Source organism: Populus euphratica, unplaced genomic scaffold (assembly GCF_000495115.2).
Source record: "Populus euphratica unplaced genomic scaffold, PopEup_1.0 scaffold277.1, whole genome shotgun sequence".
Lineage (NCBI taxonomy): Eukaryota > Viridiplantae > Streptophyta > Magnoliopsida > Malpighiales > Salicaceae > Populus > Populus euphratica.
This window is the reverse complement of record NW_011500109.1, coordinates 276,421-295,709: the sequence shown is the minus strand read 5'-3', so window position 1 is coordinate 295,709 and position 19,289 is coordinate 276,421. Positions and strand designations below refer to the sequence as shown.

General features: G+C 30.9%; 2 protein-coding genes and 1 long non-coding RNA gene across 3 annotated transcripts; 2 read left to right on the top strand and 1 right to left on the bottom strand.

Annotated features, from left to right (window-relative positions):
- Nucleotides 1-4,505: 4,505 nt before the first annotated feature.
- Nucleotides 4,506-4,728, top strand: LOC105109721 (uncharacterized). The gene is made up of 2 exons (XR_839313.1): nt 4,506-4,625; nt 4,656-4,728. It is a non-coding gene; the product is annotated as an uncharacterized LOC105109721 (long non-coding RNA).
- A 2,967-nt stretch (nt 4,729-7,695) lies between these two features.
- Nucleotides 7,696-10,550, top strand: LOC105109720 (ELL-associated factor 2-like). Its single transcript, XM_011004506.1, has 4 exons — nt 7,696-7,971; nt 8,439-8,800; nt 9,486-9,528; nt 9,752-10,550. The coding sequence occupies exons 1-4, from the start codon at nt 7,839-7,841 to the stop codon at nt 10,225-10,227; spliced, it is 1,014 nt and encodes a 337-aa protein (XP_011002808.1). The 5' UTR covers nt 7,696-7,838; the 3' UTR covers nt 10,228-10,550.
- A 392-nt stretch (nt 10,551-10,942) lies between these two features.
- CLPP3 (CLP protease proteolytic subunit 3) lies at nt 10,943-15,092 on the bottom strand. Its single transcript, XM_011004505.1, has 5 exons — nt 14,705-15,092; nt 13,725-13,839; nt 12,571-12,746; nt 11,544-11,639; nt 10,943-11,429 (listed from the first exon to the last, which is right to left on the bottom strand). The coding sequence occupies exons 1-5, from the start codon at nt 15,044-15,046 to the stop codon at nt 11,142-11,144; spliced, it is 1,017 nt and encodes a 338-aa protein (XP_011002807.1). The 5' UTR covers nt 15,047-15,092; the 3' UTR covers nt 10,943-11,141.
- Between the last annotated feature and the right edge of the window lie 4,197 nt (nt 15,093-19,289).

The following is a 19,289-nucleotide window of genomic DNA, read 5'->3' as shown; positions in this document are numbered from 1 at the left end:
GCTTTCATGACATGAATTCAAGGTTTGACGGGTTAACCTGGTTTGAAGGGTTAATCCAGTTAATTCAGATTTTTTTTTCTTTTTCTTCATTAATTTTTTTCTTCATTTTGGTTTTTTTAATTAATCTATTTAATTATCATACTTTTATGACATGACCTTACAGCCAGACCCACATCCAAGACTATTAGGTTTGGCATTACAGATAGTCAAACCCACTTAAACTTGGGTCATGCAAATTTAATATTATTATTAGTATTATAAATGTTACTTTTGGGTTAGTTATTAGTATTATAAATGTTACTTTTGGGTCAGGCGTTGCAGCCATACCCAAGGCTCTTGGGTATAGTTTTGCAAAACGACCTAATATTTTTAGATCTTAACTTTTTTTGATATTTTTTATGTAAATTTCATTGACCTGCGACACCGTACGGGTCATATAACTAGTTTTATGCTATTTTTAGTCATTGTTTCATGTCACAATGTTGGAAAATCTTTACAATGGTCAAGCTATAATAGCAATAATTATAGTAAAAAGATAAATATAAAAAAAGAAGAAAGAATTACATCTTCAAAAATTATCTTTTTTATTTTTTTGTTTTGTTTCTTTCTCCTATAGCATGTTATTAATTATAATTTAAGTATTATAAAATTTCTTGTATCAATTAAAATTAAACTATTATATTTAATAAAATAATGTAAAAAACCCATCAAATTCAAATATAACGATTTAGTGCCATCACTAATTATAATAACCTTGAATTAAAAATAAAGTTAATGGCATGACCCTTGGCTCTCTCCCGTCTCCCAGCCGTCCTGTAAATTTTGACTTTTTTTAACATTAGCATATTTAAAAAAATTAAGTAATTAGCGTAAGTGAAGAAAAATTAGAAAATAACACAATTGGTAAAACGTTGTCGTTTAGGGGAAAAAAATTGACTAATGTTAATACGCTGAAACTTTTTTTAATTATGCTGGAAAGGGTAAAAAAACCTGTAAATTTCTCATCTTCCAATATGTAACAATGGTGTGGTTGGCTGGTTGCGATCAAGGGGATATTGTAGCGAATTGTTGGACTATTTTTTTTTAAAAAAAATCATATATATTATTGTTTTAATCTCTTTCTTGTTTAGTAATAGGTTGAATAGAACTGCTAATAATTAGTTTTACACGAAAAGAAAAATTAATGCAACTACTAATAATTAACATTGTATGATAAAAGAAAATATATAGATATTAAAATTCCTATTTTAAGTTATAAATTTTAAGAGTATTTTAGTCTAAAAATATTTTATACATAGCTCGAGATTTTCTATATAGTTATACATACATACATACATACATACATACATATGGGGTCAAATGTTTCCTCATCCTCACAATAAATGCTTTCAAAGAAATATCAATCAGGATGGGCTTCTGGCTCACAAGTAGTTGAAAGGTGGCTCTAACTTTTTCAGCGAGATGAGTGGTATCTGTGAGGGTGATGCTGATAAATTTATTTCAAGTATTTAATTTTTTATTATTGCTAAATGCTAGTCAATGTACCTGGCCATCAAATAAATTTTGGTTTAATTTCATTTTCTCCTTGAATTTTATATAGGACCTATCAATTTCCTTTTGATAGGATATTTTGTTCGAGGTTTTTTTGTATTTTTCTTTCTTAGAATAAACTATATATCTCTATAAAAAAAATTATGGATTGGATATTGTGAAATTGGCACTGTATTTTTCCGCATTTGATGTTTTTATTGATTGAGATTTTTAATGTAAAAAAATTTAGTGAGTTTGTTTTTGAATTTTTTTTTATTGATTGGATTTTATTTTGATCACATTTTGATGCTTTCTTCTTAAGTGAATTTTCTTTCAAAACAAAATTAAATATATATTTTTAATAAATGATGCAAATCACGTGACTTCAAATTTTTAAATTATTTTTGCTTAAAATAAAATAGTTTTATGTTTTCAAATTGTTTTAATATATTGATATATAAAATATTTTTAAAAAAATAAAAATTATTTTAATATATTTTTAAATAAAAAATATTTTAAACGACATGATTATTATAATTCCAAATAAAAACTAAATTAATTTGTGAGGAAAGAAATGAAATCACGTTTCACAAGCTGAAATGAAATCGATAGATTTATTGGTTTTAATAATTGAACCTGTGCACTTTCTAATTGATGGAAAAAGTGGAAGCCAGCTGGCTTTTCCTAGCTTTAACGGGCTCTTTAAGGTAAATTATGACGTCTCAAGATTAGAGGTTAGATGTGTTTTTAGTCAACAAACTACCCAATTATATGTTCTTAGTGAGAAATGGACAAGTTCATAACCAGAAATTCTGTAATTTTCAATTATTAAAGTATTGACAACACTACTTAGTGCCAAAGGAATCCATTCTTATTCCATACCATAATGACGCGAAGGAGATCAATAGACATTAAAGGTTGAATTGTCGACATGTCAAGTCGGCATCTTATCTCTTGAAATCCCCCTTTTTTTCTGGGGGGGCAGCAGTCTAATGATTTCAACAAGGTAGCTTGTGCACTCGGTGATCAAGCAGTTCTCCTCCACGTCAAACGCACCCATGTTATGGGTTCCAATTCCTTTCGAGAGCTATGCCGATGAGTTATATCTATTGAACACATATGTTCTAAGTTAGATGATGATGATAATGAAAAAAAAGTATTAAACAATCCAAATAAAAAGAAGGAAGTTGGGGTTTTATTGGCACTCATACAATCAAAATAATCAAAAGGAATGAGTTTAACATGAAATAGAAAGAGACTATATATAGGTCAAAGAAAGAAAACTGAAAAGAAAATGTAAAAACTATTACATTTTTAAGAAACAATAAAACAAAATGATTTTATATTTCAACATGAAATAGAAAGAGACTATATATAGGCAAAAGAAAGAAACCTGAAAAGAAAATGTAAAAACTATTACATATTTAAGAAACAATAAAACAAAATGATCTTATATTTTTTAATATTTTCTCTCAAACTCATAATGCAATAATTACAAGTATCGATAGTTTGTCAACTAAAAAATAAAATATGACTTACTAAAGAAATCTACAAAGAAGAAGGAACAAAAAGCAAAGTAATTATGATGATGAAAAATAAGATAACAATCAATCTTAATGTACTTAATTTATTCATAAAAAATTGAGTTGTAAGCAATCTAAATAAAACTCTAACTGTCACAATATATAGAAATGAGACGAGAAAAAAAACTCTTATATCTACAAGTAACCAACATGGCCAAATAATCTCCCCTAGCATGTAGATCGAATTGTCGTTTTGCATGCATGATGACAATGGTGGAGAGGGATGCAGAAGGAGGAGAAGTGAAGAGCGGACTATCTACAATGGAAGGAGAGGCTGACTAGTTTGGCCGTTGACTGGTGGTGGAGGTGTGGGTAAAGACATTGGTGTTGGTTGTTGGAGGAGGGAGAAAACTAGGAAGGAGTAGGGGAAGTTCATGTGGAGAAGGTGCTGTTATTGTTGTTATTACCGCTATGGAGAAAGAAGGAGAAACAATTAGTGGAGAAGGAGAATTTTGGTGGTGTTGATGGAGGAATTCGTTGCTGGAATTAGCTATAGGAGGAAGGAGAAGCTTGCGATGGCTCCTTCTAAAGTGAGGTGGTCAACTAGTGGTTATGCTGGTGAGTTGTGGTGGTGGTCGAAAGTCATGATGAAGAGCGAAATAAAAGAGAAACAATGGTAGAAAAAACAGACTAAGGGGGAAAGCTGATTTTTTTGTCAACTTTGGCCTTTTTTTCTCCTTCCTCAAATCATAAAATCCACCCCTATCTATAAGTGATGAAAAAGAAATATTTTTTCTTTACTAATGTCAAATCTTGACATTTGATTCGACCTGAAAAGATCTCAATTATTGATTCAAAGTGGCTATTATTAGTTGTTAAATTGTTATATATAAGGGGTTGGTCGAGTTAGTCACTTTGAGGTGATATCATATTTGTTGTGGCAACAATCAGCTAAAACAGATCACACTAAAGTGTCGTATAATGTTAAATGATTATTTTCATGTAAATTTTATTTAATTCGATAGAGAGATAAAACAGTTGATCACTTAATTATAGTGGGCAACATAATGAAAACATTTGATAAATTTTCACTGAGGAGATCATGGAGAAAATGAAACTCAAGCATTCATTTGCATGTATCTATGTTAGACAAGATTGTGTTCCTTGGTTATTTGTATGTGCACACAAACACGAGAATCCAAAATGTATTAGTTGTGGTTTTGGTACTTCTTAAACTAGCTATATGACAATTCATCATGCAATTTTTTTTCCTCCAACAACACGAAATTGCCTCATTTTTCCAGGATAAATACATGTACAAAATCAGTTAATTTCATTTCGTGAGGTTGTAATCCAACCAGATATTAACCAATGATTTTAACCTTTTCTGATTTCCAGGATAAACACATGCAGAACTGACTTGTCAGAACACATGCAGAACTGAGATGTCAGACTTGTTTGTGTTTTCCTGCAGAGTCTAATCCGAAACAGAATTATTGATGGTAGTTTGCCGTTCTACCTGTGATTGAACTGTTATAGCAGCCAGTTGACATTAATGCATATGCAGATGATGTGCTTCTTTCTTTGATACTCATCCATGAGGTTTAATGAAATGAGAAAACTTAAAAGAATATAAGAAAGCAGACTGCATTAATTTGTCTGATAAAAATTAAAATATATATATATTCTGGAAGTTTGCTGAAAGAAGTAGAGCATTTTATTTAATTTCCCTTGGTTCATTTCCTCATGAGTTTTGTGCCAACTTTCAGGCGTTCTTCATGTTGTCGACAGTTTTTGGAAGATTTGGCTGTTCCAGGGAAGGCATTTTGAAGCCCCATGGTTCTTTCATAAATGATAACGTTCTATTTTTTCTTTACCGGACCTCCAAGATGACAAACTGGCTAACTAGAATGCTGGATAACATCATCAATGTAGCTGGAGCACCGTACCTGAATGATGTAGACCTGGTTTCCTCCAACTTTGGATAGATCTTCGTGTTGAAAATTAAGTCGTGATTTATCTGTGGTGAGGAACTGGGACACTTAGTGTTAGCCATTGGGTTTTTACTGATTTCCATAACACCAATAGCTTTGATTCGCTGCTTGATTTTGTTGCTGGAATCATTTCTTCAAAGGGATTAAAGATGGTGATGCATTTGAAGGGGTTTAACAGCAGGTTGCAGCCAAGGAGATCGCTCGGTATCATTTGCAAGCTACAAAAATTCACACTTACGTCTCAAAATATTAACTGGAGGCCTGCCAATGCACCATGGCCAGTTTGGATCCACAGAAAGCTAATGGAAACCATTTTCAAGAATATGTAATCAACACCCTTGTTCCATCAATCCACGCCATCTCTCCCTGTCCAAACCATGCCACATAAAAGTCAAGGATCTAAGTTCACCAAAGCAACTGGTGAGTGAGTGTTTTTGTCTTACAATTATTTTTTTTAAAATTATTTTTGTTTAAAAAATATTAAATTGGTTTTTTAGGTCTTCATGATATTAAAAAAAATTTAAAAATATTATTTTAATATATTTTTAAATATCTTCCAATTTCCTCTTTCACAGTCCCTTATCTATTCTTTTCATATAAAAAAAACAAATAAAAAAAAACTAACAATGTTTTTTTTTGACAAGCGGTAATCTAAGCCAATGTTTTAAATGGTGTTATGGTAAATTTTGAATTTTTTGTTTAAAATTAATTATTTTTATGTTTTTGAATTAATTTTATGGTATCAAAAATAATTTTTTTTAAAAAAATATGTTATTTTAATATATTTTTAAATAAAAAATATGTTATTTTAATATATTTTTAAATAAAAAATATTTAAAAAATAAAATTAAAAATTATTTGGACAATAGTCCAATGTTTATACTTGACATGAAACTTCAATAATAAATAAAATATATTTATTAATTATATTTTATAAAAAATAATTAAAAATATTTTAAAAAACAATTGTTATTACAGCTGAAGTTAAAAATTATTTGGACAATAGTTAAATGCATATACTTGACAAGAAACTTCAATAATAAATAAAATATTTTTATCAATTATACTCTATGAAAAATGATTATCTTCACTTAATAAAAAATAATTATCTTCACTTAAACAGGATACATGACTATCCATCAAGTCACACGTGTCCACTTACATGATTCCTCTGTTCATCAAGGGGAAATAAATAGTAAAACAATCAGGCGGTCTAGGCCTTTGCATTTGCTCCATGATCATCTATTACATTACCTTGATCTTCTGTTGTTTGGCTGGAAACAAAAAAAAAAAAATGAAAGAAAGAAAGAACAGTTTGAGATGTGGAAAATCTCTCATTTGATTTACATAAAGCATTGAGAAGTTACTCTTTATAATGTTTATATAACTAGATTTAAATTAATGAAAAATCCTGATTTATTTTAAATAATATCAAGTTAATCCAGATTAATTTATTTAATTTAAAATTTATATTTAATCTAGTCTTATATAATTATGTTATTACCACTTATGCAGAGTCTTGATAAGTGGAGGCAACACGGTGTAGACACCAGCAACATCCACCCCCACCACCAGCAGCCCCCATCGGCACTACCATTACCACCATTGTTCCAAATGTAAATCTTTGGCTGTCAATTTTATGTTATTTAATTTCCATGTTTTTAAATTTATTAATGGCTTAATCCTTTTCTGTGTTTTTGAATTCGTTTGTAATTTAATTCTTTTCGTCGATTTCATATTATTTTATAGATGAAGACTGTATTTATAATTAATTAAACTACATTAATAATAAAATGAAATAAATTAAGCTCACCATGATTTTCAAGTTTTCACACGGTACATGTTAGCTGTTGTCACTTGTTGGGGGTGCTCGGCGGTTCTTGCAAATTATTTTTTTAAAATAAATTTTATTTTAAATATTTTTTTATATTTTTAAATTATTTTGATATATTAATATTAAAAATAAATTTAAAAAAAAGATCTATTTTAAAAAATATTATTTTAAAATATTTTTAAATAAATAATATTTTAAAAAACACTTTTACCATTGTTCTAATAACTTCTTAGTTAATAAACCACACAACACATGTAAAAAAATTATTTAAAAAATTAATTTTTATATGATATTTATATTATTTGATTTGATTTAATTTATTAAAATTAGATAATGTAATTATTATATATAATAATAAATTAAAAAATCTAAAAAATAAATATTATAAGTGAAGTGGCAAATTAAAAATTTTAAAATCTTGTTAACTCAACCCAACTTTAAAATCTAAAAAATAAATATTATAAGTGAATTGACAAATTAACCTTGTTAACTCAACCCAACTTATATATATCATTATTTATTACAATCAAATTAAAATTAATTTAGTTAATGTATCAAGTTCAAAAATCTTGCTATATCTTATAAAATATTTTGGATTAATTTATTAAGATTAAATTTTAATTTAAATCAAGTCAATTACAAGAAAATTAACATATAAATTTAACTAATAAAAAAATTTAGTTTAATTTGATATATTTAATTTTCTAAAATCTAAAAAAAATTAAATGAAAAATTACATAAATTAAATTTATAAAATATTAAATATTAAAAATTGAATAGGATATAATTATATGATAAAATAGCCATCAGATTTTTCCAATTTATTAGCCCAAAGTACCTTCAATTTCTTAACCTAAAATTTCCCAATTGATTTTGTCTAATTAAATGAACCCTAGAATTCTAGGGTTTTCAATTTCCTCTCATGCAATCCAAATCAAATCAAATTGAGATTAAATTATGGTGAAACGTAATAGCACCAATGAAGAGCCCGACACAGCTCCGGAGCCAGATCGCTGGTATGACATAAAATTAGGTTCTTCTTTTCAAGACCACCATAACCACTCCTCTCCAAAGTTCTGTACTTTACGGTGTAAGCATGTTCTTACCGTTAAATCCGACTTTAAATTTTCAGCGTTCTGTTTTGTTTCAGAAAAAAATCAGTGAAGTAGTGACAAAATTGTTCTTTTTGGTTTTTAATGACGTTGTTTTGGAATTATGATAGCTTATTTGAATTTCCAGTCTTCAGTTTTGTGTTTTCCTTTTAGAATCTTGCATGATTAGTTGGTGGTCTAATGGAGGGATTGGTAATTAAGTTTGTTTCTTTTCAGCTTTGCTTGCTTGAGTGTAACGAGTACAGAGGTAACAGAGGAAAAATGTAAAAGATGTAGGATTTACTATCATTGGTTAAGATGATTGGGAAAAAATCTAAGAAGGGATTTATCTTGGTGTTTTAAATGTGGGATCGCATAAGGCTTCCATTTATTTACTTTTAGAAAGGGTAGTTGTTTTAGTGGAGGGGAATAATTTATTTATTTATTTTATTTTTGTATTTCTTAGATGAATTTAAACCAGCTTCAATTGATAAGAGTCAACCAGGATTGCTCCATAAGAGCAGGGATAACAGGGTAAGTGTAGAATATCACAACAACCAACAGGGAAAACCCAACGTAATGTTTGAGGGTGTAAGTGAGGATTACAAGGAAAATGATGCTGTCTTGTTCTTTGATGGGGATACCTTTCACTTGGAGCAGTTGCATCATGCAGTGAAGCGGTTGAGACATGTCCGGCTCCCTGGTGAGTCTGCAGCTGCAGCTGCAACAGTTGCGTTGGTTGCATCAGCATTTGAAACTCGTTCTCCACCTGTTGGTAAAGCAGCGAATTCAGAGTCTCTGGACAAAGGAATGGTTCATCAAACACCAGTAAGTGTGCATTGATTTCACATTTCTTTTGTTTTTTCTTGAAACTGTTTCTAGAATAAAAATATATAAACAGGAAGAGAAGGGAGAAAAATCTTGAATTGACACTTCTTTTTTCCATTATGTCCTCTAGATTTTCATTTGAAGTTTATTCCTTTTGCAGCCAAATCTAGATAAATCTGAGAAGCTCTCTTCCCTCTGCTGCTTCCCAGATAACATTTTATGTAGTTGGCACAATTTCTAGAGATGAAAGTATTCATAATTTCTGAGTCATTTTCAAATCACGAATGAATGAAGATATTGCTGAAGTTTGCTGTAAACTCTAAAAAAATGGTATGCTGAAATATGTGTCATTGGATGGCATCTGCTTTAGGTATTCTTTTATTTGTTTCAAAATGAATCCAATTTCAGTAACAGAAATGGAAGCATTCTTGAACAAAAGGATTGTGATTTTACTTTCTCAATTTTTGTTCACAAACTGCATTTTTTCATCAACTTTGCTTGTTTCTGAATGAACTCTATGGTGTATTTGAATATCTAGAATGTTTTATGATCGGTGGCTGATTGAACAGGGGAAACAAACATGTTATTTATGTTTGGTTTTGGAATTAATTTTTTCGGTAGAAACTTTATTTGGACTTTATTTTGATGTGTATATATTTCTTGTGCTTAATATAATTGTGTGCAGGTTCAGATGGAACAGATTGGCACTGGTGTCTCAGAAAGCTTAGGTATACTTCTTTTCTATAGTAACTGTTGATGGATATACTGGTTGATATTAGTTGTTCTTTAGACCTATAAGCTTGACAAGATGATGGATGTTGTTTGTACTGAAGGTCTTTACTAGTAGTTTATCCCCATTTGTTACAACCTTGCCTCGTATGTTTACCACTGCTGTATCCCATCCTTCCTTGGGTTGATGGATTGGCTCAGCTTTCTCTTTGCCTGGTGCAGAACTTGAGGATGAGAAGAGCATGGAGCATCTATTATTTCCTCCTAACCTATCCACCTCATCACCAGACCCCAAGAATGAATCCGAGGAACAGGTGGACATAGTCAATGATGATGATGATGGCTGTGAAACTGCTAACAAGGACAAAGCTTCAGAGAAGGGATTGCCACGCACTGTTCTTAACATTGATATTAACTTGCCACATCAAGCAGAAACAGATGATGAGATTGCTGATGTAGATATCAGTGATGATGACATTGACAAAGGCCCTAATGCTGCAGAAGCCCTTAAAGCCCTGAATGCAGTTGACAAAGGTCCTAATGCTGCCGAAGCCCTTAAAGCCCTGAATGCAGAAGGAATGAAGGGACAAAATTCAAGCTCAAGCGGAAGCAGTGGAAGTGACAGTAGTGGAAGTGAGAGTGGGAGCAGTGGCAGTGATAGCGAAAGCAGTGGTGGTGACTCAGTCTTCTCTATCTGATGGTTGAAGTCATGCTTATTACTCGGAGATCGAGATCACATAATGTGGTTGTCAGGATGGCTGATTCAGTTCAGCATTCAAACCACGGCAAATGTGAAACTTGATGAAATTTTCTCCCACAGCTGATGTAGATGGAATCTCGAGCCAAAATGCTGCATTTGAGAAACTTAGCATTTAGGTTTCCTGTACTCTTTCTCTCCTGTAGTATAGTTAGATCAGCACCTCTTCTGTAGTTTAGTTACATCAGCATGGTTCTTGTGAATTTGAAAAGGAATGTAGGTGTATATGGTAGTGCCAATTTTCAGGGTATTTGTTCATGCCAATTTGCTTGCAATCCACGTAGACAGTGCTATCAATTGAAACGAGTAACCATCGGATCATAGCTTTTAGTAGCACAATTGCCCTGCAAACTACCGAGTGACAGTGGGCATGCGCATGCCTCAGAAAAACAGGCATCCATAACCGTGATGGTAAACCCACGACGGTTTTCAGGGGACTAGAGATTTTCCACTGGAGAGTTTGCCTCATGGACAGTAGAAAAATTCTGAATATTCGTTTGAAATGGTAGCCTCAAGGATTTCGAATTGTCAGGTTTCGGGAATCCACATGGTGAATATACTAATTCAAGCGAAACAAGTTAATTCGATGAAAATTCGTTTAATTATAACCAATAAGACAAGTCAAAAACAATCGTAATCTTTCACTAGTTTTATCCTGGATTAAATGCACATTTATATTTATAAAAACCACATTTGAAGGAAATCAACACTATTCGAAGTAAATGTACAAATAATAGAAAACATGTGGCCTTTCCGTTTTTCAAAATTTATACTTACTAATCCATAATCTACTTTCACAACATTACATAGCACAGCTGCTTTGACAGGTCAACAAATCCAAACGTGTCTCGAATCTTATACCGGACTTGGTGTTTCCTTTTCCTGGTCCATGCCTCTATCCCCATCACTTCCTCCAACATATCCATTTTGTAGCATTTTATGCTCTGAAGGCAAATTATTCTTAGCTTTCTTGCTCCCTTCAATTTTCCAAAGATCCCACACCCGAGTTTTTGGTGGAGGTGAAGCATCTGTAAGCGGTGCAACTAGTCCTGGCTTACCATCATCAATAACTTCATCTACCAACCCATATTCTTTAGCTTCCCAAGCATTCATGAAATTGTCACGATCAGTGTCAACTTCAACCTGCACACAACAATGAATGAGGGAGGAAAGAAAAGAAACAGCAGGGAAGATCAAACCAAACTACAGGAACATTGGATGGTGAGTGATAAAAGGAAATATCATTTGATATCTAACCTGCTCTAGAGGCTTCCCTGTTATTCTTGATAATATCTTGTTCAGCTTAATCTTGTGGTAACTCATTTCTCTTATCCGGATGCTCATTTCTGATGCCTGAAATCACATGCAAGTGCTCAGAAAAACATGTCAAGCAGTTTTGAAAACTATCATTTTGCCAGTCAGTATTTTCAAGAGTATCATACAACTAGAGTGACCCTAAACATCTTATAGTAATTATTGTCTTGCAGTATTTTACGAACTAAGTTACACCCTTTTTAAAACCAAATTGACCAGAAAAGATAGCTAAATTCAAGTGTTGATAAAACTTTAGATCAAATCTAAAGAAGTGTAGCTTCAACCGAAGTTATGATCAATGGAGAAAATCTGTTCTTGATCCACTCAAAACCTAGAGCTATCTGCAGCTTCAACCAAAATTATGATCTCAACATCATCCTCCTTTCCTTTCCAGGAACAGGAAATAGAGCATAAATTAAACCTCCACTAGTCTTGAGGCTTTGTTTGTTTTTGCAGCCAACTGAAGGGTTGGCCGCAAAAACAACCGGGCTCTTAATTTAATCACATACCCACCATCCAAAGTGTAAATCTTTTAGGGAAAAAAATATCACCCAACCAAACTCCAGAATGGGCACAAAGAAGGAAGTGCAGAACCTCAGAACAATATAGTAAAAGGTGATCCAGTGACTTTGTCACCTTGTTAGGCAATTTAATACTCTTCTATGGAACAGGTTTTAAAGTTCTACTAATCAGATGGTCTGATGCTACAAATTACTTTAAGTGCTAATTATGAGAATCACTTTCTTCTAGAAGTCACCTCTTAGAGAATCTCCAGTTACATATCAAAAAGTTGTTGGATTGGAAGGTGAGCACTTGTAACATTATCCCTTACTGAATTTCAAGCTGGAAATTACATCGAACTCATAGATTTCACCCATTCAACGTTCCTAGTGCAAGGGTTTTTCAATATATATGCACAATAAAATAGGCAGAATATGAAAACATAAGTACAAGGGGACTAAAGACTTACTTTGCCTCCAGCAGTTCCAAGTGGCTGATGAATCATCACCCTCCCATTGGGCATGCAAAATCTCTTGCCTTTGGAACCAGCAGAAAGAAGAAATGCTCCCATGGATGCAGCAAGCCCAAGGCAAATAGTTGAAACATCAGCCTTGCACAACTTCATCGCGTCATAAATTCCCAGTCCTTAATGAAGCAATGCGTGAAGGGAAAGATAAAAGGAATAAGAGTATAACCAGGAGCTTTATAGACCCAAATAAAACGCACAATGTCATACCGTAAAGATTCAAACCTTTAATTCTACCCAACCATTTACAGAATGCCATAAAATTCTTTTAGTTTAGATCAAAGAATGACATTATTTAATTAAGATACAGAAAATGAACCATGACAATGGGAGACTAACTCATCCTCCTGGGGAAAAGAATATGACAAGAAAAATGTAACAATAGGGCTCTCAAAACCCATTGAACATCAGCTGGTAAAACAAAACAAAAAATCACCCAGAGGATGTGCTCTAGAAAGAAGCCAGATCTCAATGCAATTGCATCAATACAGTTTGATACTTAAAGATTGTTAAATTGAGCTCCAACCACATATTCACCCTCCCAAATCAGATGAAGTGTAGACATAACATTTCCTTCACGATATTCAGGAGATGATCCAAGATACACCAATAATAACAAAGAGTTTCCACCACATATTCGAAATCATTGAATTAGAATGCATAGTTACAGAATTAGTCACAAATGGTATAACATAATCCTAAGCTAACAAGAATTGGGTATGTTTAATTGGTTGCAACTTGGATGACATATCAGACTCCATGAAAAAAAAAGAAGCAGATTTCAGATACTAAAAATATCACAGGAATCATATGGAAAAACATTCATTTCCAAGATTAATTCTATTCTTGAAATCACCCTTTAATTGGTCTGATACAGTCCAGTATAATTATCAGTAACAGATTACACAATGTTGATCTAGTAGCTCAAATTATTTTAGCAATCCTAAGGCCTTTACAAACAGCAATTTCTATGTAGGAACCATAAACTTCAAAGTATATGGAGATATATAAAGGGAAAATGAAAATAAAAAAGGATTGATGAAAAAGGAAATAGAGCACTGAAAAATCAAGCATATTATATAAACCTATCCACGTACCAGCAGTGACAGAACCCCCAGGAGAATTAATAAACAATTTGATGTCTTTTTTGGGGTCTTCAGCATCCAGAAATAATAGCTGACTGATAATAAAATCTGCTGCCACGTCATCCACCTGCCAAATAACAGTCAGAGTAAGTAAAATTAAACCAGCCTTTTGCCATTCTTAAGCATGTTTAAAAACCAGGAAAGCTGGAAATCCTCGATATATTGCTAGCATCTCTATCACTTGCACGCATAATAGCATCCAGATTTAAAACTACCACAATTCTAAAAAATGAAACCCGAAGGCCATAAATTTCACAATAAGGAACTAATATGACAATAATCAGCAAAACCCATCTCAGAATGCCAATGGTTAAGCCAGCAGACCAGAAAACACACACACACACACACACAATCGAAGATTTAATTACCATCCACTACATAGAGAAAGACCCATCTAAAACCTCTGTTCCAACATCATTACCAAAACAAATATGCCGCAATCAAACAATAGTAAGAAACTCACCTAACAAGTTCAGCAATTACTCCCCCAAAACCACATCATAATACATAGGTTCGGTGAAACACTACGTAGCAACATCAGAAAACCTCACTTCTAATATCTCTAACAAAACAAATACAGTGCTAATAAGTCATCCAAAACCTAACAACTACTCCCGCAAAAAAGAACTACACATACCAGGCTACAAAATCCTACAAATAATTCCAGCCTCCCCAACTTGTCAGATAAAAGGAAAAATTATATCAGCCTACAAAACTAAAGGGCCACCTCAAGATACTAGAGACCAATACTTTGATAACCAATATTATATATATATAACATCTACAAACCTTACAAAACAAAAGGAGAAAAAAACCACCTACAAAATCCATCAATTAGTCCCAAAACAAAAACCCAGCAACAAACTTCGTACAGAAACAAATTCTACACAACTTTTAACATCAATTCAAAAAAGAAAAGAAAAGAAAAATACTTGAGAGCCCAAAAAAATTATTCTTTGACGGAGAAGCATGTTGGTAGTATCCAATTCCTCAAATTTTGGCAAAGTAGGAGCTGAATTAGCAAAAGATGAGAACTTTTCAACATCCCAGTTGCTAGCCAAAGTCTGTCTTGCGGTATTAGCATCGAATGAACTCTTCGACGCCTTAACACAGATGGGTTTTCGTCTTTTACTGCAAACACTAATAGTAGTGCTGGTGTCACTGGTGATTGGTAGCAGAAGATGATTCTTGTTAATGAAACTGTTGCGATTGGAGAAACATAGAGGGCTGCTTGTGGATTGTGAGGCTGTGAGATATGCTAAACCTACCTCCATTTTTCCTTTCTATCTGCTTTGATTTGATATTATGGTCCTGTTTTTAAACATTTTGTCTAGTTTATGGATATGTTGTTTGAGGAAATTAGAGAGAGTTCGGTGACCAAAGTGGACCTTCTGCATAACTTTCTAGTCTGAAGTGTAAGCAATGGTAGATTCTGCTCGCTGGGTGTTGCAGTTCGTTGAACGGTGCCGTTTGGCCCCTCCTGTTTTTTTTAATCAAAATAAATTATAAATTTTAATTTAAAATAAATTAAATATTAAATAATAAAATTAAAAATAATTAATAAAAACTCAACGTTTAAGAATAAAAAAAGAAAATTGTGTTTGGGCGTTGTTTAGGTTTTTCTTTTCTTTTTTTAGGTTCGAACGTCCTGTATTTTATTTTATTTTATGAAAAAAATGAGAGGATTGTGATTTAAGGCAGATATATGGCCAAAATCATGGATAATTTGGCCCCTCTGCTGCTGTATCGTGGATGTAACTTGTAAAGGTCTAAGCCAAAGAAACATAGGTTAACTTGCTATGATAGATAACCTTGATGTGCTTGGTTTTTCTTCTTCTTGTCATGATCTGCTCCGATTACATGATGATTGTACTTTTTTTAACATGAATATTTTTCATGAATGAAAAGGTTTGGAGTCTCGTAACTTCACTACTTTCAAAAATTATTAAATACAAATAAAAATATTAATGAAAAAATATTTTTGATGAATTAAAATGATATTTACCAACAAAATATAATATTGTTATTTTTGTTAGCATTTACTAATAGAAATTTTTTATCAATAAATATCAAAGAAATTACAAATGAAAACCAAGGAATGAATAAAAAAAAAAAAGTAGGTATTTCCTTGTTATTTTCATTAGAAAATATGATGTATATTTCAAACTGAATTACAAATAAAATATAATCATCACTAATTTTTTTATTGAATTTATCAATAATATTTAATTTATAATCTATCAGACCCCTCTTTCCCTCTCTCATTTATCAATAATATTTAATTTATAATCTATTAGACCCCTCTTCCCCTCTCTCATTTCTTCTTTTTTTTTTCTTCTTTTTTTTTTAAAAAACAGCACCCCCTTTATGTTGTTACAAATCAAGCTTTCATCATCATAAATACAATCACTCCAACACTTAGTTTATCAGTGTCTCTTGTTTGGTTCAATTTGTTTTTGAAGATACACTACATCAAGTAAGTAAATTTATCAAAAAAAATTGTTATAACCCATTTTTTATATTAATTGTTTCACTTTTTTATATAGTATATGTAGTTTGTCTATGTGTTTTTTTATTTTATAGCTTTTTTTTATAGAAACTTGTTGTATGAATATATAATTTGTACATGCTAGGATTTATTTAAGATTTTAAAAAATTATATTTGTTTGTCATTTGATGAAATTGAGTTTGATTTTGTAACTTAAGTGTTTTATGATGAAATAAATAATGTGTATGCTTTGTATTTTGTCAATTTTGTTATTAAGTTGAGAATTTAAGTAAATTTGGAGAAATTTGAATGTTTTATGATGAAATAAATAATGTGTATGTTTCGTATTTTGTCAATTTTATTGTTAAGTCGAGAATTTAGGTAAATTTGGAGAAATTTGAATTTTTTTGAAGAAAATTGATAATCTTTAAAAGGTAATATTAAAATAGATTGACTAATTTTGAATCCAACAATGATAGCTAATTAACTAAGTACTAATAATTTGCTTAAATCACATTATTAATTAATACATGTTGGCATCAATATTCAATATGGATGTCATATAAGTAATAGATGATTGTTCTTGGATATATTAAGTTTCACTCAAAAGGATGAGCGAGAAATTTATTATTGTAATGAAGTTGATGGTTTTATTAATTACATATTATCTAATCTAAAAAAATATTAGTGGAGACAATATTAAATGTTCATGGTGTAAACATAAAAAGTTTATCAATCAAGACGTTGTTATGATGCATCTTTCATGGAAAAACACTCGTGTTTGTTTACGCATGAAGAATCCTATGTTCCTTATGAGACCAAGGTAGAAAGAATAGTTGAGTTAATTTTTAATTCTAGCAACTTGCATGAAGTTGTAGATGATAATAGTAATTTTTATAGGAGTATAGTTATGGATGCAATGAAGAAAAATTAGGGTTATGCAGGAGAATATTCAATTGTAAATAAAGAACCAAATGCATACACAATTAGTTTTTTGAACTTTTTAAAGATTCCAATAAACCATTATGGATGGATGTGTAAATCATATTAAATTATCAATCATCGCATAATTGTTCATTATTAAATCAAATCATGGGTTGAGTGAGACCGATTACTATATAATTGTCAAATGGACAATAAACATTTACCTGAAAGGAATAGGTTGAAAGAAAACTTTTATACTACTAATTCTATTATGAAACTCCTTGGCCAAGTATACTACAAAATTGATATATGTCTAAACTTCTACATGTTATAAGACACAAAGGGAAGCGAAATGGAATGTCAAAAGCATAGTGAAAGCACCTACCTTATGTTTAATTATCTTAGTTTTAGTGAAAAACCAAAAAGAGAGTTTTGCCTGCTTTAGTGGCAATTTTGTGATACTATCATGAAAATATAGATTTAACTGAGTATAAAACATATGGGTATGCTCGGTATAAATATAGAACTAGCAAGGGGAAGGACTCTTGTTGCACATAGAAAACTGAGATGCTTTCCAATTATTTCTGGATTGCAAAAGTTATTCATGTCTCCTAACACTGCTGAGCACTAGAGTTATGGTGCAACATTCCAATGGTGAAGCCTAAAAGCAATTTAATAGGGTGCATCCTTAGTTTTCAATGGAATCATAGAACATACGTGTTGGGTTATGTACAAATAAATTCAATAAATTCAAGTCATTTGCTACACTTTATTCTTGTTGGCTGATGATACTTATAATTTATAACTTGTCACTAGAGGTATGTATGAGGTCGGAATTTATATCCTTATCTATGGTCATATCTGGTCCTAATAGTCTTGGTGGGAATATAGATATTTTTTTTTTTTGCCATTAATTGATGAGTTGAATAAGTTGTGGTTATTCAGGATTGGTTTCTTAAGGAAACAAATTTTTCAGATAAAAGCATCTTTGATGTGGACTATCAATGATTTTCTTGCATATGATATAATTTTTAGTTGGAGCACGTATGGAAAATTAGTATGTCTATACTGTATGAAAAATTACAAGAATTTCATCTTAATAAATAATGGTAAAACATCTCTTTTTTTATCATCACTAAAGGTTCTTGTCAACCGATCACAAGTACAAAAAGAATATAAAGGACTTTTTTGAAGGTAGAATTAAAAAGGATATTACATCGCTAATACTATCAAGCGAAGAATTGTATAACGTGGTCTTACAATATGATGATATTGTCTTTGATTTTCAAGCTAATAATTAGAAATTTCTTGGTTTTGGTATGATTTATAATTGGGTAAAAAATGGTATTTTTTAGGAGCTTTCTTATTGAAAAACTAGTCTCTTCCACCATAATATGGATGTTATGCATAAAAAACAATATTTGAAAATATTTTAAGCACGATAATGAACATGGAAAGAAAGATAAAGGATAATATAAAAGTTAAAATAGACATACATTTGTTTTATTACTATAGAAATATAAAGTAGATTTATGATAGATTACAAAACTCAAACACAACTTCAAATATGTCAATGATTTGTTTTAGGATCTTTCTTCTTCTTCTTCTTAATTTTTTCATGTTAATATGCCAAACACTTATTTTTCACCTTTATTTCTTTTTAAACAAATAAATAATAATAATATGATAGATATTTAGATTTAAAATTCAATAAATAAGATATATAACTTTTAAAAATTTTAGCCTTTAGATAAATAAATAAGTAAATAAAGATATTAATAAATCTAACATTGAAACTCTTGCCATCCTTAAAAGAGACAAGAAAGATAATAAAAATCTCATTTAGTATGAGTTAAATTGTCAAAAGGTAAGATGTTTAAAAATATAATTATAATTATTTTTTAAAGTGTTTTTATTTGAAAATATATTAAAATAATAATTTTTTATATATTTTAAAAGTTATTTTTAACATCAACACATGAAAATAATATAAAAATTTTATTTAAAATAAAAAAATAAAAAATTTTAATTTTTTCAAAAATATTTTTAAACATCAAAACAAACCAGCCAAACGGTTTCATCTTGTTTTCCCGCTTCTCCTCAGA

Coding starts and splice junctions, on each gene's coding strand:
- CLPP3 (XM_011004505.1), bottom strand. CDS start 15,046: ATGGAGGTAGGTTTAGCATATCTCACAGCCTCACAATCCACAAGCAGC. Junction 13,840..14,704: donor TAATTTTTTTGGGCTCTCAA/GTATTTTTCTTT, acceptor GTTATTTGGCAG/GTGGATGACGTGGCAGCAGA. Junction 12,747..13,724: donor TGGGGGTTCTGTCACTGCTG/GTACGTGGATAG, acceptor TGCTTCATTAAG/GACTGGGAATTTATGACGCG.
- LOC105109720 (XM_011004506.1), top strand. CDS start 7,839: ATGGTGAAACGTAATAGCACCAATGAAGAGCCCGACACAGCTCCGGAG. Junction 7,972..8,438: donor AAAGTTCTGTACTTTACGGT/GTAAGCATGTTC, acceptor TGTATTTCTTAG/ATGAATTTAAACCAGCTTCA. Junction 8,801..9,485: donor GAATGGTTCATCAAACACCA/GTAAGTGTGCAT, acceptor AATTGTGTGCAG/GTTCAGATGGAACAGATTGG.